Here is a 19553-nt window from a genome sequence, read left to right on the forward strand (position 1 = left end):
GTCTCCCTCCAGTCACTATCTGGCAGAGTAGAGGTAGCAAGATTATACACTAGCTGATCCGGAAGCCTCCTAGAGAGTTACCAATAGGTTCGGTCTGGTGTACTAACTAGCGGCCGGCCTGCGAACACCGTTTTAGAGCTGTACCTTCGAAATGTAAGGAATATTGGATCTCGCCACGACATTCATCATAACCTCAAAAGTCATCAATCATACTGCATGGTGGAAGAGATAGGGAAGGGTTGACCGGAACTTAGCTCTAGAGACTAAACATGGGTTCCACCACTTCAAGCCTCCAATAAGCAAAGTGGTGGTATTTCACCGGTTGATGAGAGTCATCTACCACCTAAGGTGGTAGAAAATGAAAAAGACCTGGGAGTAATTGTGCAGTCAGATATGAAGTTTTCTGAACAATGCAGACAGGCTGCCAGGGCAGGTCATGGGGTTTTGTCAATGATATATAGGAATTTTGCTAGCAGGGAAAAGGAGGTGATTATCCCTCTGTATAAGGCAATGGTCAGGCCACGCCTTGAGTAATGCGTACAGGTCTGGAGGCCTCATTTTAGGAAGGATGTAGATTTATTTGAGCGTGTACAGAGAAGGGCAACAAGATTGGTGAGGAGAATGAAGGGATCCTCTTACCAAGAGAGGCTTAAGTTCTGCAAATTGCAGTGGCTGGAGACTAGGCACCTGCACGGTGATCTGATTGAGGTATATAAGGCAAGCTGAATTCTGATGGGATCCTTCCACTTGTTCAGATTACGAACCTAAGGGGGTATAAATTCAAATTAAGAAAAGACAGATGTAGAATAGATGTGCGGAAATTTGCCTTTAGCCAGCGGGTGGTTAATTGCTGGAACAATCTTCCATCTCTCGTTGTGGAAATTGATAGGTTGAATAAATTTAAGGAGGAACTGGACAGGCATTTGGAGGCAATGGTGTGATTTTTTTTTTTTGGCTGATGCTGCATAAGCTCATACACATGCTTTCTTGCATCACATGCCACTACTACTACTATTTTTTTTCTCCTTGTGTGAGGGCAGTCCTGAGTCAGACTATGCTAACCCTGCTGTGTATTTGTTAAGATACTGGATCCAGAAAAGCCAATCAGTGTAGTGGTGAATATGCTTGCATAAAATGATATAGTGTTATGTTGGTCATGCTGAGTGATCAGCCTGGGTCAGCATCATGATCCTAAAATCACTAATTAGTTGTCTAGTCCAAATGTTCATCAAGTGTACAGCCATGATGCCCAAAGGGATGCCAAAATCAATCCCTTGACCTGATCTGCACAGTAGGAGAATTGCTGCATCACATCCCTGTTCCAGTCATTTTTGAAATCAGATGCACCTAACCACCATCATGATAGCATGTAAAGCCTTTATGGCACAGTAAAAAAAGTCACATATCCTAAAATTCACATATCCTAAAATTCACACTTTTGAATGAAGTCACATATGGCAGTACAAGAAACAGCAGCCCTTGTGGGTAGCACAGTTATCCTCCCCATTAGGTGGAAAAGACCTCAGTTTGAATCCCATCAATGATGCAAGGAATTTTTATAGATCTTTTTCACATGGCTGAGTTTGTCCTGAAGACTGGTCCTTGTGGTCATTTCCTGATCACCTGTTAGGTTATTGAGCAATTAGCTGATTTTATCTTTAACTATTAAAACCAGTCACTTTTCAATAATTTTTTGTTCTAGCAAATGTTTCAAACATGTCTCAAAAATGTAGTTTTTTATAAGAAGCAGCAGAAATAACTGTAAATTGTTTTAGAGACCAGAGAAAAGTTGATATAGCAAAAGAATATGGAATTCTGCAGTCTGAAGGGTAATGCAAAAACACAATATATTAAGGTTCTTTTTTGTGTTAATATGAATGGCAGGGACAAAAGGAAACTATTTATCATAATTCAATCTGCAGTTCCTTATAATTATTTTAAGTGAACAGATTTGACCGGACTTTTTATTGCATATTACCATTAGCATTATATGAGGCATATGATGCAAGAAAGAGAAAGATAGCTTATATAGCATCAGCCAAAAAAAAAAAAAAAAAAAGCCTTCCCATTTCTCCCATCCGTTCACTCCAAATATTTGTCTAGTTCAGCCTTAAATTTATTTTCTATCAACTTCCACAACAACAGATGGAAGTGACGTCATCCACTGCTTCCACCAGAGGCACTTTCCATGCTTGCACTACCAGTAGTGTGATTAGAGTGTGTGACGTAATTTTTTTGAATGGTATGATATCTCGAGTCGGGCAGATTTAGGGGGTGGATAGATGCGGCTTATTATCTCCCGTAACCATGCGTATAAGTGAATGTGTAAAACGTTCCTATGTCTATCCAAAAAAAAAACTTAAAAATCTAGTCATGCCTCGCCTTACGATGATAACTGGATACAACAGTGTCTTCAGTTCTAACTTTTTAGAATTTTTGAATAGTATGATGTCGCAATCATGCTTTCTGAAGTTACTACTGCAGTAAATATGATTGCAACAATACAAGTATTTGTCAACAATTTTTTTTCGTCTCGTATTTTCTTTACATTCCATTGTTAGGTTCCCCTAACAGCTGCGTATGTCGCTTCAACTACAAGATCGGTACATCAATCGGTGCTATTTTACAGAGATATTTAGGTATGTTGCACTCGCAAGTATACATCTCTTACTTTAGTTATCATAAATACATTGTATGTTGTCTTCCAGAAATTATGCAAATCTGTGAATGATCAATAAAATATTTACAATAAAAAAGCTCTTTTATTTCAAAATCGATATATACAAATCAAAATACCTAAAAGAAACGCGAAGGATGTTTTGCATAAACCATCTACCGCGCGTGCTCGGCACATGCACAACTTTTTTATTTAAGGAAATATAATGGATACATTTTTTCCATGATGAAATTTTAATATTGCGAATAAAAAATAACATGAAATATTTCCCATATCACAAATAACATAAAACTATCACAAAATATTGCATAACATAAAACGAATATTACATAAAAAAAACTTTCTAGAAAAAGTACACAAAAAAAAAAAAAATTATTTCCCAAATATTCAAGAAAAATTTATTCTAAAAATTGCCAATTTACTTCTTTATTAAAAATTATTGTCGATCTTCTGCTTTGCTCAATAGCTGAGCGATGATTACAGAGGAATGATTTGACGTAACGATCTGGATCAAATTGAAGCAATGGTTTTCCATTTAGATATATTGTCATCATAATCTGCAACTTGTTTAATTGTCATAATATTATTCATGATCCTGCAAGCTCACTCAGCTTAAGCACAGGTAATGGCAATGATTTCAAAGATATTTCTGGCTTTCTTAATTGAAAAGGAAATTTCACTCGATTTTAAAGATAAACTGTCTCTGACAAAATCTCTAAAATCATTAATTTTTATTTCATATTTTATCAGAAAACAAATTTCTTATTTGGTTTTCGCCATCTTGCCCCTGAGATGAAAGTTCTTTCACATTCCACGATTTCGGGTAACATATGTTTAAAATTTCTTTCAATGTTATCATTATTTTCTTTATTTAATTTAAAATCACCTGTTGCATTAATAACTTATCCTTTAAGGATAAAACAATGTATTTAATAACCTGTCACAAGGTCATTTTTTTTTGTTTTCGATTTTGATTCCTTCAAATTCTTTCCACTTCAGCATGCTCTCAACGTTTCCTTCAGAATTTTTCAAATTAGCAATAGCATTGATAGAATAATTAATATATCTGTTTTTACTGTAGTGAATCTTTAAAACTTCAAAATCTTTAAGAGAGCTCCTGCAGGATGTCGATCATTAGTGTTAAATTTTTAAGAAATTCCAAATTTAAAAGTTGATTTAATAATCCGGAATATTTAACTTTTGATTCAAAATGTTTGCACAAAACAGGATGATTCTTCCAGCCCTCAATTGCCATCCGCAAGCTACGAGCTGCCTATTGTGGCCCGAACACACGACTGATCTTTATAGTTTCCACATCAAGTTCTTTAGCAATCATCCTAATTCGTGCTAGTTTTTTGGAGATTGGTAATATAGTTTATTTATTTTTTTAATTATTACTTGTGTGCCATTATATTTTAGAACATTTTCTACACAGTGAAAAGCTCGACAAAGTTTCAAAGTCTGCCAACATTTCATCTTGTTAAAGTTTATATATCTTAGTTGCCTCAATCCCCCCACCTCTACGTTGCTACTATGACCAAGTAACCATAGATAGGAGAAATTTAATGGAAGGCATGGATCACTCACTTCTCTGAAAAACATATGCCCATTTGTCAGAGTAAAGGGGAACCACAACACAGGTTGACCAGAGGCTATCATCCGTGTCGGGAATCTTCTTAATCATCAGACTGGCTATGGAAAGCAGATTGACGAGCGTGACTTCTCGGTATGTGACTGCATAGGTTTTTATGGACACCGCTCACATTGTGAAATGGTAATCCCTTTCACCCTTAATTCGTGCTTTCTAATTACCTAAATTGCCTAAAGGCCAGAGGTGAGAACAATGCATACAAAGTTGTCTCTCCTAATCTATTCGTTACATGGAAATTTTCTTCGTTCAACGGAAACTTATTTTAAATGTAATTACCAAGGGGAATCAAAACAATTCGCTATAAAGAAGTTTGTGAAACAGAGGTCCGACTGTAATTAAATCAAAAATGAAGCAATTTTAAAATACATAACTGATCGATTGCACCATGAAAATGCTGGGAATGGCCCCCCACTCGCCCCACCGTAGTTTCGGCTCTGGACACTCAATATTGCATTTGGGATTACATTTGTAAAATAAATTATCGTCTCAACAATGGGCTCACAAATTTTCAAAAAAACAACAGCAGTGGGCTCGCAAATTTTCAAAAAAAAATAACAATGTGCTCTCCTGAGCCCACTATAGCTCACCACTGGTTACAGTATTTGATAAATTCACCTTTGTATTATTTCTATGGCATAAAAGTGAATGACGATTTCTTGGGGACAAATCATAATAGTGAACAGGAACATTCAGATGAAATTGTGGAACCTGTCAACAACGATGATGAACTATTATTAATTCAACGACAAACATTATTATGGTCTGAAGATAAATATTTATGTATAGCACCAGGTCAGAAATCATCTCCAAAAATTTCATATTTGATATTCATGCAGAAGAACTTTCTTTTCTAGATATATATTTGGGAATGCACGAAAATTTAAAAATGGATTGAAAATTACTCCCTTTATGATAGCGTCGAGTGAAATTCATAGAACTGATCATCGTAGGGTAACTACCCAACATTTGCTATATATGGCAATGAAAATTATGTGAATGCATACTGCAGAAAATGTGCAAATTGCATTTAAATCAGTAGGAATAATGGCTAACATTACTCATTCTATATTGGAATCAAAGGAATTTATAAACAAGTCATTAGAGATTGCTCTAGAATTATGGCATTCACTACAATTTCATGAATTAGTACAAGTTTTCTACAGTCCGATAGTACATTTTCTAAAATGCTTACAAAAATAGGCAATGGACTAATTTGTCTGCAAGGGATTCGACTATTTTAAGAAATAGTGATGTAAATGCTTATAATACAAATGCTTTAGTTGCAGATAAAACCCATGAAGTGGTTGCGCAAGATTTATACCACAGATATCATTCCAAACAACAATTAGCAAGTATGCGAAATGAAATTCATAAAATGTCAGTGACAGAAACTGCAGGACTTCAATACATTCTACCATTATGAAAGGAAAACAGTACATGATTACTACAAATATAGATGTGGTTGATGGATTGGTAAATGGTGCAATCGGTACTTTAGTATATTTTGAATTTGAGGACGGCAAAACAGTTAAACCGAGTATGGATGAAATTTTCTGAGTCAAAAATAGGACATAAACTTCAATCTTGTTATAAATAATATGTGAAAAATAAACATTTACCTAGTCAATCCATACCTATTATAAAACGATCAACTATGATTCCATTCAAGAACAATAGGAAATTAACATGTAGATGTACACAATTTCCTTTCATTTGTGCTTTGACTATACATAAATTTCAAGGAGGGACCTTCGATAAAGTTGTATATAATTATGAGAAAGATCATGAACAGCAACTTGTATATTTGGCTTTATCTCGACTGACCCCATTGCAAGGTTTATATATTACAAATCCCCATGACGATTTCGCATTTCACCGCAGCAAAGCTACTAGTAATATAGAACTTTGTGCTGAACTAGATAGCTTGAAAAATAATAAGCTACTGTCTCTACAGGATGAACTGCAAGATTTCATACAAAGTGGTATATCTTATATCGTGAATGAACATACAAAGTTTATGGACCATGTTCAAAGATATCGAAATGGACACAATCTTACAGCAATCCAAAATATCAAAATATTGATATTAAGTGAAACGTGGTTGGATAATGATGAACAGGTATTACTTAAACCATTCCAATGTGTGTCTCAATTTAAAAGGTCGGATATTTGTAGTGGTGGTGTTGCAGTATATCAACGTGAAGGTTCAACTATCATCAGTACACCACATATCTTTGCATAACATAATAGCAGCAATACGACAGCAGTATCAGATGAAATTGGAAACATTTGTGGATTTTTTTGAAAATTCAATAGTGAATCTATTTTCATTGTTATCATACACCACTCCAATGGTGTATGATAACGATATCCCTGGAGTGATGTATTATATACATCACTCCAGGGATATCATTAGGTATAATTCAAAAATTCATAAACAAGAATTTGATGCCGTATTCCATTGAAGGTGTGAAATTATTGGAAGAGCTGCTGGGTTGTATACCTATAGTTCTGATTTCAATCTAGAATTAAATTCTGAGGCTGGAAAGAAGTTTTGTAAATTTATGAAAGATTCCTTCAATTTAGATATTAAGTCAAATACTTTAGTAAATACTACACGTAATGGAACGACAATTGATGGAGTATTCACACGGGAATTAAAATCATTTCAGTGTCAAAATTATATATCTTATTTCAGTTACCATAGACCAATAATTTTAGTGTTATTATAATATATTTTATACAAATTATTTCATATGAATGGAATATTTCAATGAAAAATTCCATTCATTGTACTGAAATTATTTTTTTCAATAAAAATAATGCAGCAATACTTTTTTTATTTATTTTACTGTACCAGTTTTATAATGTTTTATTTTACTGTACCAGATTCATAATGAGTTCCTGCAGTAAAGATGTTTTTAATGGCTGCTGCTGTGACATTATCAGTGACACTATCAGTCTCAGAGTAGAGCGGCAGCAACTCATTATGTACCTGGTACATAATTTTTATATGATATTAAGGTGTAGTGCTAATGGCTGTAAGTGTACATTTTCTTGTCTACAACTTGTAATTTTTATACATGTACTATTTTTTGTTTAATTTTTGTAATAAAACAGTTGTAAATAAAATTAAGTGTTTTATTGCATAATTTAAGTCAGTGTTTCTCAACCTGTGTGCCACGCCACATTAGTGTGCTGCAAGTATGCTTCAAGTGAGTTGTGGAAAATGCAAATTAAAAAAAATATATTAATAAATCCAAGTTTTATCATAAAAATTAATTCAAACAAAAAATTTGTTTCTTTACGCCATGCCTTCCGGCAGTCAATGTGAAGTCTCATTTTGATTCCTAGTACTAGATCTGTTTACCTATACTACCCAAATAATAAGTGTATTATTAAATATACCCAACAGAAATAACTTCCCATTTGTGAACATATGAGTCTAGTAGTGATTGTAGTGTGCCACAAAATTTTAGCGTCTTTAATTAGATGCTATTTTTCTAAAGGTCTTAACCTTTAGAAAAAGTGTGCCACAGCAACGAAAAGGTTAAGAAACACTGATTTAAGTCATTATGTTCAATAAGTAGGTCTAACCTGAAAATAGTGTACATCTTCACATTAATGTATTTAAATCCAGTTTATTTAATAATAGTTTACCAAACCTTTTGCGTTATCTGAGTTTTTGATTATCCGAGGGTCCCTTGGTCCACATTACTTCGGATAATTGTGACTCCACTGTAAATGTATATTAACAAAGTTGTTTATAAGTTCATTCCCCTTGCTCTTCCAGCTCTCCATTAATAGGCTAACTACAGTGAATAATAATAATTGTTTGTGTAAGAAACCTTTTTAGACCACAAATCATTCAGTTGGGTTTCTGTTATATAAGTTTGGTTCCTTTGGGATAGGGGGGTTATATGCAAATAGTTAAAAATAGTATTTGAATATCCTATCCATATTCAATGCTTAAATGCCTTCAAAGTATCCCAACAGGTTTATTTTCTTTCTGAGTCCTCTTTGGCTTAGTTGGTATTAATACCTGTTCAGTGGCAAGACCATAATCCCATTGATGACTTGAACCCTTTTTATAGTTTTCTTTTTTTATTCTCATTAGTCTTAGGGAAAGGTAATAAAGTTTTCTGTAAGGAAACTCTAGTTTTTCAAGACAAAACATAATTTCGCCATAATCAGTCCTAGTCATAATTGCCATTCTTAAAATAGAATTAGCCCTAGTCCTCTTTGAAATTGCAGCTAATCAGAATTTTATAATGAATATTCTTGAATGATTTAGAAATAAACATTTTGTGTTGAAACAATTAAATTATATATACTGCTTTCTTAAGAATATTTCAAAGTTAAATCTGAAATGCAAGCATATTTTAAAATGGATTTATTTTTAAAATTTTAATAGGATCTGCAGCTCTTACATTCCTGGTGTCCATCCTTTGCATTTATAGCATTATATTACATCGCCGTAGACAGCATATTGCCTTTCGAAAAATGGAGGGTGGAACAAGCCTCTTTGAAGATGATGACGATGATGAAGATACTTTACATTCCAGTGATAAGAAGCATCTTTTAAGGCATGAATACCACGATGATTCAAGTTCAGAAGATGAAATATATAATACATACAGGTGGAAAAATAACGTGTAAGGCACAGAGTTTTACCTAAAAAGCATAGAAATTAAATTTTTTTTGTTAATGAATTTGAATTTTACAAAGATTCTAGTCAAAATAAAAGCAGATTACTTCCTGAATTTCTGTCCTAATGCAAAAGACAATCAGACTGAATAGTTGTCATTGTATCATACACAGAATACCATATCTGATGTATTACATCAAGTTAAATCTGATTTCTTCCTATCAAGCATTTTCCCATTAACCCTAAATGATCCATTAGATATGAGTGGTTTAATTGTTGATGATCCTGTTCATGTTGTTGACAAACTGAATAGGTATTGTGCATATAAATTCACACCCAAACATTTTTGGGGATGGGGATGCAACGAGTGTGTCATATCAAATTCCAACAGGGAGCTGAATGATCTTGTAACAGGAGGAAAGTGGAGAAGAAATTGTTGAAACTAAATGTAAAAAAGGCACCTGGGGTGGATAGGGCAATCCAGTTATACGCTGGTGTGAAAACTTAAGGACTGGTCAGGTTTTCACCTGACTGGTCCTTAACTGGACCTCCACTTCTCATAGGAGTGACCTGGATATGGGAAAAGCATAAAGAAATGATGAAGGAAACAATACCAATGCAACAAGGGGCTCACATCTGGTGAGTATAGGCTTGGCACACCCAGGGTCCTGAGCTGGATATCATCATTCTTCTCTTCTTGGTGATTCCCTTCTACTTTTGACTCTCTCTCTCAGGGTAACTCGGAAATTTTTTTTTTTTTTTTTTTGGCTGGTGCAGCATAAGCCTCAGGCTTCCTTGCACCATATAGCTAATAATAATAATAATAAGAAGAAAATGGTACAGAGAGAGTTTATTCAAAAATGGCAACATAGCACTGGCTGCCATGATACAGATGCATCACTGCCAAAGATGGGACAAAGGGAAGAGGTGGTCCTCAGTAGGAGATATGGCCGCCCCCTAATGTTGATGCAAGCTTTGCATCGCCTGTCCACACTTATAACAATGTTGTTAAGTTCTTGCGGTAATCATCCATTCCTTTGTCAGCGCCATCTTCAGCTGGTGAACATTTTCTGGTAAGTGTGGACATGCCACTAGGTGTCTCCTCAGAGTGTCCCGTATGTGTTTGATGGGACTTAGATCGGAAGAACGGACAGGCCAATCCATACGAACAATGTCCTCACTTTCCAAAAGCATATCAACAGCTGCAGTGCAATGGAATTTGATGTTATCATCCATAAACACGAATTTGGGGCCAATGGCACTTCGGAACAGGCGCACATGGGGAAGGATTACCTCTGTACAGCAGCGTGCACAGGTTACAGTACCACCTTCCAGTATCTGGAGTTGTGTACGTCTATCCAAGATAACGTGTACCCAGATGAGGACACCTTGACCACCATATCGATCCCTTTCAGTGATGTTTGCAGGGTGATACCGTGTGCCAACCGCTCATCAGATTAGCTGACATCCAGAATCGCTACTGAGACTGAGTCTACTCTTATCAATAAAGAGTACCTTACCCCATTGTGCTACTGTCCAGTCCTCGTGTTCGATGCACCACTGTAAACGGTGTCTCTGATGGGCAGGTGTTAAAGGGACGCAGCATACTGGCCGTCGGGCAAACAGTCCACCTTTGTGGAGTCGCCTGTGGCCAGGCGACTCCACAAAGGTGGATGCCACGATATCATGCATCCTGTGCAGCTGGTTTGCAGTGGATCCCGCTGTCAGGCCCTCTTGGCCTGTAGGAATCTATAGCAGTCATCATTGGGCGTTGTTTTTCGTGGACGACCACCACTGGTCCTTCAAACAGCTGTACCTGTCATTCTGAAGGTGGACCATGCATGTGAGACGATGCTATGGGCAATATCGAACTCTCAGCCACACCCCTCGCACTTCGACCTTCCTCGAGCTTCCCAATTATTCGCCTCTAGGTAAAGTCATCCAGATGTTGTCTACTGGCCATTTCGTTGTCTGTAGCACTGTACGAAACCAATCGAATGTCTGTAACAATCGTGCTCACCATTTGGTAATTTGAACATAACTGCTGCTTTTATCTGTTTATGTGAGCTCTCTCGTCACAATTCAAATTTTTGCATGTGTGCCAGTTTTCTACTGAACAGCCACAGTTATGCAAAAGGATATGCAGATCACCACAGGATGTTTTGTTTGATTTTGTGGTTGTAACCTTTAGAAATAGTGTTGGTCCTTAAGTTTTGCACACCAGTGTATTATGGGAGGCCAACATGCTTGATCTTTTTTTAAAATACACCCCTTCTAAGTACATAGTCAAGGTGAGTGGTCCTCTTGGCACCTCAGATCACAACTTGCCAGTGACATCTCTATTGGAGCCTTTCTCTCATGGCCATTCCCAACCTCTTATTTGGCATTACAAATGTGCAAAATGGGATGATCTGTGAGCTTTCTTTTCTTATTTTCGTTGGTCGGATTACTGTTTCAAAACTTCTGAAAACTTTTGCTCAGATTGTGTCAGTGAAATTGTTTTTGTAGGGATAGAATTTATTCCACTCTCCACCTTAAAATCTCATCCTTTATCTAAATGTGCTAAGGCTGTTTAAGAGAAGAATGCTGCATATCATAATTGGTTTGTTTCCAAATCTTCAATTTCGTTTTCTGCCCACACCAAAGCTTATTACAATTGTAAAGCAGTTATTAATAAGTCCAAACTATATTTCAAATAGGCTAAGAATAGAAAACTTGCTTTTTGTCCAAATGGTAGCCAAGCATTCTGGTCTCTTGCCAAAGCTATTGGCCACAACTTTTTCCCATTTCTGTTCCCACTTCTGTCAAATCCAGATGGTTCAATTGCCACTTTGCCTAAGGATAAAGCTGATCTGCTATTTTTATCCCATCTTGTGTGTTAATGACCATGGTAAAACACCTCCCACCATTCCCAACCCACTCTATTCAATGCTTCCTGTGGTCTTCTGTCAAAAGGATGTCAGAAGGATTTTGACGAATTTGATGATAAGAAAGCTCCAGATACTCATAGTATTTCTCAACTTGTTCTCAAAACCTCTGCTCCTGAAATTATTCCAGTTTTGTCTTGCCTTTTTTCACTTTCTTAATACAAAGGTGTTTTTCCTTCTGCTTGGAAATTTGCTCGTAACCAGCTAGTTCCCAAAAAGGGTGACAAATCCCTCCCATCCAATTATCATCCCATTGCAATTACTTCTACTCTTTATAAATTAATGGAGAAACCAATTAACTGCCAACTCTTAAACTATCTGGAAATCTTCCATCTAATCAATGATCGCCAGTATGTGTTCCGTCAATGGCGAACCACTGATGATAATCTGGCTTATGTTATCCATCTATTAACTTAAGCCTTTCTTCGTAAGAGCAACCATTCGTTTTATTCACTAATCTTGTTTGTGCCTTCATTAATTTCCCTGGAACAGAAGTTAAACTAACAGGTTTATAATTTATTGTGTCGGCCTTTGATCCTCCTTTGTGAATTGGAGTCACATTTCCACATCTCCAGTCCATAGGTACATCCCCTGAGTCCAAGGAAGCTCTCATAATTATGGGTAACGGTTTGCTTACTTTATTTGCTGCCTCCTTTAAGATAACTGGATAGATCCCATCCATCCCAGGTGCCTTTTTTATGTTTATCTTCAACAATCTCCTCCACTTTTTTCTCAGTTATTACAAAATCATCTAGCTCACTGCCAGAGTTTAATTCATCTCTGGCGTTCCCCACCCTGAATAACTCCTCATGTGTGAATGTAGATGCAAAATACTCATTTAGTTTGTTAGCCACCTGAGCAGCAGCATCATCAACAGATGAACTATCAATATCCAGTGGACCAATCTGATTCATCCCTTTCCTTCTAGAGTTTACGTAGGTAAAGAACTCTTTGCTGTTTTTCTTTGCATCCTTTGCCAAAGATTTCTCTTTGGCAAAGGATGCCTAATCTCTTTTGTGACTTGGTTACAGACAAACTATTATATCTATCATAGGCTTCCATGTCACCCATTAATTTATATGTATCCCATGCATTTTTCTTCTCTGCCATATGTCTCATTAGTTCATCTGTCATCCATTTGGCCTAAACCTTGAACACTATTTCTTAGTTGGTATGTAAAGCCTAGTAGCTTCCAAGATTAATTCTTTGAATGCCTCCCATTTTGAATTTGCTCTTTGTAACGTCATCAGTTGGTTCCACCGTATAGAATTTAAATACTGTCTCAGACCACCGAAGTCACCTTTACAAAAGCAAAAACCCTTTCCTTTACCCCTGATGGTAGTTACCTCTTTGAGTAAATTCCCCTTCAGCACACTGTGATCACTGTCACTTAGTGGTTCCTTTATCTGCAGATTCTTAATGCATGAAGAATCATTACTGATAATCAGTTCAAGAGTATTACTCCCTCTAGTTGCCTCCCGAACGTGCAGATGTAGAAAACAATCATCCAATAAATCCATAAAAGCCTTGATAGTGTGTGAGTGACCAACCCACAAATTCCAGTCAATATCTGGGAAATTAAAATCCTCCATTATAAGACTCTCTGATTTACTGGCCCACTCTATTTCCCTGTACAGTTTCTTATTATACTCATCAGAGTCATTAGGCATATAATACACTCCTGCTCTCAATTTTGATCTCCCAGTGCTTATGTCACACCAAACTGACTCGACACTGCACTGCCCAGCAATGTCGACTGGCTGCACTTCCTTGGATTTTGTGTTTCTTAACTAATAACATAACCCCTCCTTCCTTCCTATCCTGAGTGTACCTATTGTACTCCCCAAATTCCAGTTCTGCATTTCTTATATATGTGTGACACCATGTCTCTGATATCCCAACAATATCTGCTTTTGTTGTTTTGACCAACACCTTAAATTCATCAAATTTATTTACCAAGCTCCTAGCATTGGTGTATATGCAAGTATACATGCACCTGTTCCTATTCTTAGTTACCCTAACACCACCCATGTGTTTACTTGTACCGCAATGACTCCCAGCAGTCTCTGAAATATTCTGCATCTTGTTTTCCAGGCTGCTGTTCATTCGAATAGAAGCAGTGCAAAAATCACTTTCATCTCTGCCAGTGGCTAGGCTGTGCCAGTCGATAAGGCTCTCATCATATACTCCCTCCCATCGTGTCTGGGCAGAATTGCAGACACTTTCAAATTCAACCCTAATTCATGGCTTTTTTTCAATAGTGACCTGTCCTTGTTAAGTAATTCTGCTGGTCTTCTACTCTAATATCATTAGTGCCAACATGTACAGCAAAAGTGCCCTTAAAAGATGATATCTGCTCCAGAACGTCATCAACCTTTGCCCCTGGCAGACATATCTCTGGTCCTGTTCAACCCATCAAACTAGACTAGACTAAGATTTCAGACTAGGCAGCCAACAGTAAGTATGGCAGTCCTTTAATTTTTTACAGTAGTATATACAGGCAACCCTTGCACATCACTGTACTTATAGAAGGAAAATCTTTATTGCAACACAGATGATGATTTACAATAGTGTAGTTGCAACTACCCATCATGGCACAATAGCCAGGGTTTAACAATTTACTATAAAGTCAAGGTTGCCTTAATATTCCAAAAGCATAAAATAAAATAATAAGTAAATTAAATAAAGTACTAGAAAAAGAAATGAATTGAGTGTACTATTTGAGGAATAAACAAGGAATTACCTTTTATTCAGTCAATAGGATGATTTCTTCTTAACCAACTCTCCTTATGCAAATAAATTATAAATGATACTTTAAAATAATTTAAAACTCATAATGTGTTCCTCACTATCAACACACGGGTAGTCTAACATCCCAGGATCGTAGTGGTTTACCCCAAAAATATCAAACCCCATCTTTAGCAATCTTTTAGTGATGGAAGACATTTTGCGATGAACACGAATTTAAAATACAAGTGAAATACTATTAAAATACTATAAAAATAACAAATTAAACTCCGCTAAAATTTCCTCCCTTAAGTGGACCAAAACCTTTCGACACGTCATGTTAACAGGGTAGGAATGAAACTAACGAAATTTGTATGTGTTCGGAATCTTATAAATAGGAGATTGGTCTTTGGTACGCATACATTGAAATGACCACAAATTAGAAATAAGAAATGGATGACAAATGTTAATCGAGTTTCTTTGTAATTTCATTTCTAAAGTTTCGGCAATCAGTAACTTAGTATAATTATGTTGAATATTTAAAATTTTGGCTTCTTTAAACAAGAATGTGTGGTTTTCATTTATTGCATGGAATAGTTCCAAAGCATTTGCATGTGATGTACGGACTGATGCTTTGTGTTGCTTAATTCTCAAGTTTAAAATACATCTAGCAAATCCAATGTAAGTAGAATCACAATCCTTACACGAAATGTGGTAGACGAGGTCAAGTGTTTGTTCGGAGGACGATACTACTGAGTGATTTTTTAGTGTTGCATATAATTTATGGTCCGGTTTTGCTACTATTTTCATTTCTGTACCTTTAAAAAAGTTATTTGTCTATTCTCGGCATTGTAATAAAATATTTTTTATTAATCCTGTCATTGTTTGTTGTTGATTATTTTGTCTTTCGCTTCTAATTTAATACTATCGATAGAGGTGATAGGGTATCCTCTATTTAGAAACCTATTCGTTAGTTCTAATTCTATCTGTAGGGCAAGTTGTGTGGTTTATAAGATTCCAAACACACAAATTTTAGCAATTAGATCGTATTTTAATAGTATTTCAATTGTATTTTAAATTCGTGTTCATTGCAAAATGTCTTCCATCACTAAAGATTGCTTAGGAGTTTGATATTTATGGGGTTGGGTTGGGGTTCACCACTACGCTCCTGGGATGTTAGACTATCCATGTGTTGATAGTGAGGAACACATTATGAGTTTTAAATTATTATAAAGTATCATTTATAATTTATTTGCATAAGGAGAGTTGGTTAAGAAGAAATCCTATTGACTGAATAAATGGTAACTCGTTGTTTATTCCTCAAATTTTAAAAGAATGTAGGAAGAATTGAGCATTTGTAAGCTTTCATTTATTGAGCGTACTATATACAGAACACATTAAATGAGAGTGTATATTGCATTAGTTACATAATCCATTAGTTAGTTGCAAAATACATTACATAAGAATATACAGGGTGATTCCAGAGGGATAGTAAATATTTTGGGAGGTTATAGTATTGATTATTCTGAGTAAAAAAGTTCATATAAACGTGTCCAATTCTCAATGGATATGGAGATACAGCTGTTTGAAACTGGCACGCACAAAGCCATTATGAGAAGTATTAAAGAATAATAAATTACATTGTATTTATTTACTTTTGAACCATACAAAACAATTTAGAAATTTTTTACACTTAACAATAAATGTTTGAAAATCCGACTGCCAACCCTCAATGCACTTTGCAACTCTTGTGGTAATATGATGTGTTATATTTCTTAGGTCGTCTTGGCATTCCTTTATGAGAGCAGCAGTATCCAAAATGCAAGCAATTCGTCTCTTGTATTCACCTTTTATTTGTATGCTGTGCTTTTCATCCATTTCCACAAACAAAAATCTAATGGAGTGAGGCCTTGGAGGCCAATGAACAGGACCACTGCAGCCGGTCCATTGTTCAGGGAAAGTTCAATTTAGATATTGTATCACCAGACTAGTATAATGTGTAGAAGCTCCATCATGCTGAAAGTACATACCTATCCTTGTAGCCAAGGGAACATCCTCCAATAGTAGTGGAAGTTCATTTTGCAGAAATTATAGGTGAATGGGCCCTGTAAGATGATTTTGTAACAACAGGCCAAATCAACTGATTGTCAATGATACCTCACTAACTATTTACAAATAAGCGATGTTGAAAATTTGTTTCTACAATGGCATGTGGATTTTCATCTGACCACCTACGAGAGTTACAGGTGTTGTTGATACTGTCACGGGTGAAAGTAGCTTCATCGCTGAACAGTATTAATGAAATTAATCAGCAATTAGCATTTACCCATCGACAGATTTCCAATTGCTGGGCATCATTTCCTGGTTGAAAGTGTTGCACCACACCTGCTGTATGTGAAATGGATATAAGCCATGCTCACATAATGTTTGCATAGAAATTCTTTGTGTGCTAATAGTAGGACTACGTTCTACTGACTGAAGAATGTGTTCTATTTCATCCATATTTTGTTCATTTGCACGTTCAGAAGAAATATGAGTGCTAGGAACTGTACCAGTCTCACAGCTTGGTGTAAACACTAGTAAACACTCTTAAATCCGGCATTCTGCGGTTAGGAAACCATTGGCGGTATTTTCTACAAGCAGCAGTAGCACTTCCACCACAAAAACCGTAGACAGACACCAAATCAACATATTCAGCATGTGTGAAGATGTGCAGCATTCTTAACACTTCTAACACCAAACAGCTTCAGGTTATAACTGCTTCTTGGTCACATCTGATTCAGGGAGCTGTGCATAACGGTTTCAAACAGCTGTATCTCCCTATCCATTGAGAATTGGGCACATGTTTATGTGAACTTTTTTACTCAGAATGATCGATATTATAACCTCCCAAAATATTTACTATTTCTCCTAAATCACCCTGTATATTGAATTGCATGATTCATATATTGACTTGAATTGAGTTAGTTTACATTACTCAGGACACGGGTTATAATATTGGTGGCCTTGGCTGAGTATTCTTTTTCTGTACTTTCGATCCCTACTAAACTTGTTGAAGTTGACATCTAAATCTTGGATGCGTGGTAACATCTGCTGAGAAAGAAACTGGTCTGACAGGTGAAGACGTGTTTGAAGCGGGCATGGTTGTGGAGTTGCTCGCAGATGTGCCACTGGAATCCTTCATGCACAGTTGTCCCAGAAGGAGGAGGGAAAGGAGATAAGGCCAGTCATGAGCTTGATGGTTGTAACAAGCCCCCTTTCATCAGTGAACCAGGTGAGCCTCGGGATGCTGAGTGTTTTGGCCATAACGGTGAGTCGGAGTTGGGGAGTTAGGTTAAGCTTGTGGCGAGCCCACTTGAGTCAGTACTTGGAGAAGAGTACTGGTTTGATGGTAGTGGAAGTGTGGATGTCCAAATCTCTGTAGCATAGAAAAGTGGGGAATAAACTATTGTAGCAATATATCTGATCACCCTGGATTTGTCGGTTAAGTGTTGTAGATGCTGCTTGTATATCCATCTGGCGGCTGTTTTGAGCAAGCGAGATGGGGGCTGGACGAATTTTTTTTGGGTGTTGCTTTAATGAGACCATGGTTTCTGACTTATCAGGATTGATGCACAGACTAAACTGTTTTAGGTAGGTAGATATTGATGAGAGAGTGGAGGTTAGCTCTTCTGAGATTTGGTAAAGGGTCTTGGTTTGCCTTAATTGGCGGAGTACCTTTAGATCATCAGCATGTACCAGGGTATTTGGCTTTTAGATCATCAGCATGTACCAGGGTATTTGGCTTTTAGATCATCAGCATGTACCAGGGTATTTGGCTTTTAGATTACCAGTGGCACAATGAGGGCAGTGAAGAGGCCAGATAGTACTGCCCCTTGTGGGACTCCAACAGAGATTACTTTGCAGTATTGGGAGTTATCCACAGACAGTTTCACTATGCGGTTATGCAGCCGAAATGTGAGGAAGGCTAAGATGTTACCACCTATCTGATAGTGGTTCCCTTAATAGCTTTAGGAGAGATGGGACGTGCATGGCATCAAACGCAAATTCAGTGTCTACGTAGGTGGCTGCCAGTTCTCTGTTCTCAAAGGCTGTGAGGATTCTGTTAGTAGTAGTTGCTAGAAGATTGGTCACTGTTGATCTGTGCAGAGTGAATTTGTGTAGGGTTTTTGGCAGGATGTTTAGTAAGGATCGGTAGCAGTATTTTTTTTCTAGCTGCTTCAATAGACACGATGAATTTGAGATCGGTCCATAGTTTCACAAGTGATGGAGCTTGAATTTTTGGCTTGACTAGGTATTCCTTCTATTGGTGTGGGAAGCATCATTTTGAGAGCACTGAGTTGAAAATATGTAATAGCACTTGTAGGAGGTAGGCTCCTAAGCATAAATTGCGGCATCCCATCAGATGCAGTAATAGAAGTTGTTGGCAGCAATTAACTTTTGTCTCGATATTAGTTTGGTTGTCAATGGGTCAGCATTGGTTTCAGATGTTAGTAGCTGGAGCTGACAATGGTGGTAAACCTGGTAATCAAGCCAGCTTTTGAGGCCAAGCTGTGGTGGTGGGGAACCTGAATGGGGATCCTTATATGGAACTCTCCTGGTGCATATAGCTCTGTCTAAGTACGATTTTATTGCTTTGGATTGCTGGTGGTTAAACTTGGCTTGAGCTTTCGAGTAGTCAGTTCTGTCCATATTGTTGTGAGATTCCTTCCATAGTTTGTGCAGGTGTTGCTTAAGGTCGAAGCGCTTCTTCAGGTTGTGGGACCACAATGCATTAGAGTGAGGATAACACAGTTTCGCTCTAACATGTTTAGAGAATTGTGGCATCTGACCTGTGCGGTGAACCGTACTATTTATGTTGGTTGTAATTTTTCAACATCCATTCTTTTTTTGTGATCCTCGCTGTTGACTTGCTAGTCATTA

The 19553-nt window shown here is 36.8% G+C and overlaps 1 protein-coding gene across 1 annotated transcript in view; it reads left to right on the forward strand.

Annotated features, from left to right (window-relative positions):
• Nucleotides 1–19553, forward strand: part of LOC150080550 (carboxypeptidase D-like) — a 297430-nt gene that overhangs the window by 276758 nt on the left and 1119 nt on the right. Inside the window, 1 exon segment of the mRNA XM_090380730.1 lies at nt 8743–8983. Coding sequence (XP_090236856.1) covers nt 8743–8983 — 241 coding nt within the window.

The sequence above is a fragment of the Mastigoproctus giganteus genome, chromosome 9 (assembly GCF_048544385.1).
Source record: "Mastigoproctus giganteus isolate SK-2022 chromosome 9, ASM4854438v1, whole genome shotgun sequence".
NCBI lineage: Eukaryota > Metazoa > Arthropoda > Arachnida > Uropygi > Thelyphonidae > Mastigoproctus > Mastigoproctus giganteus.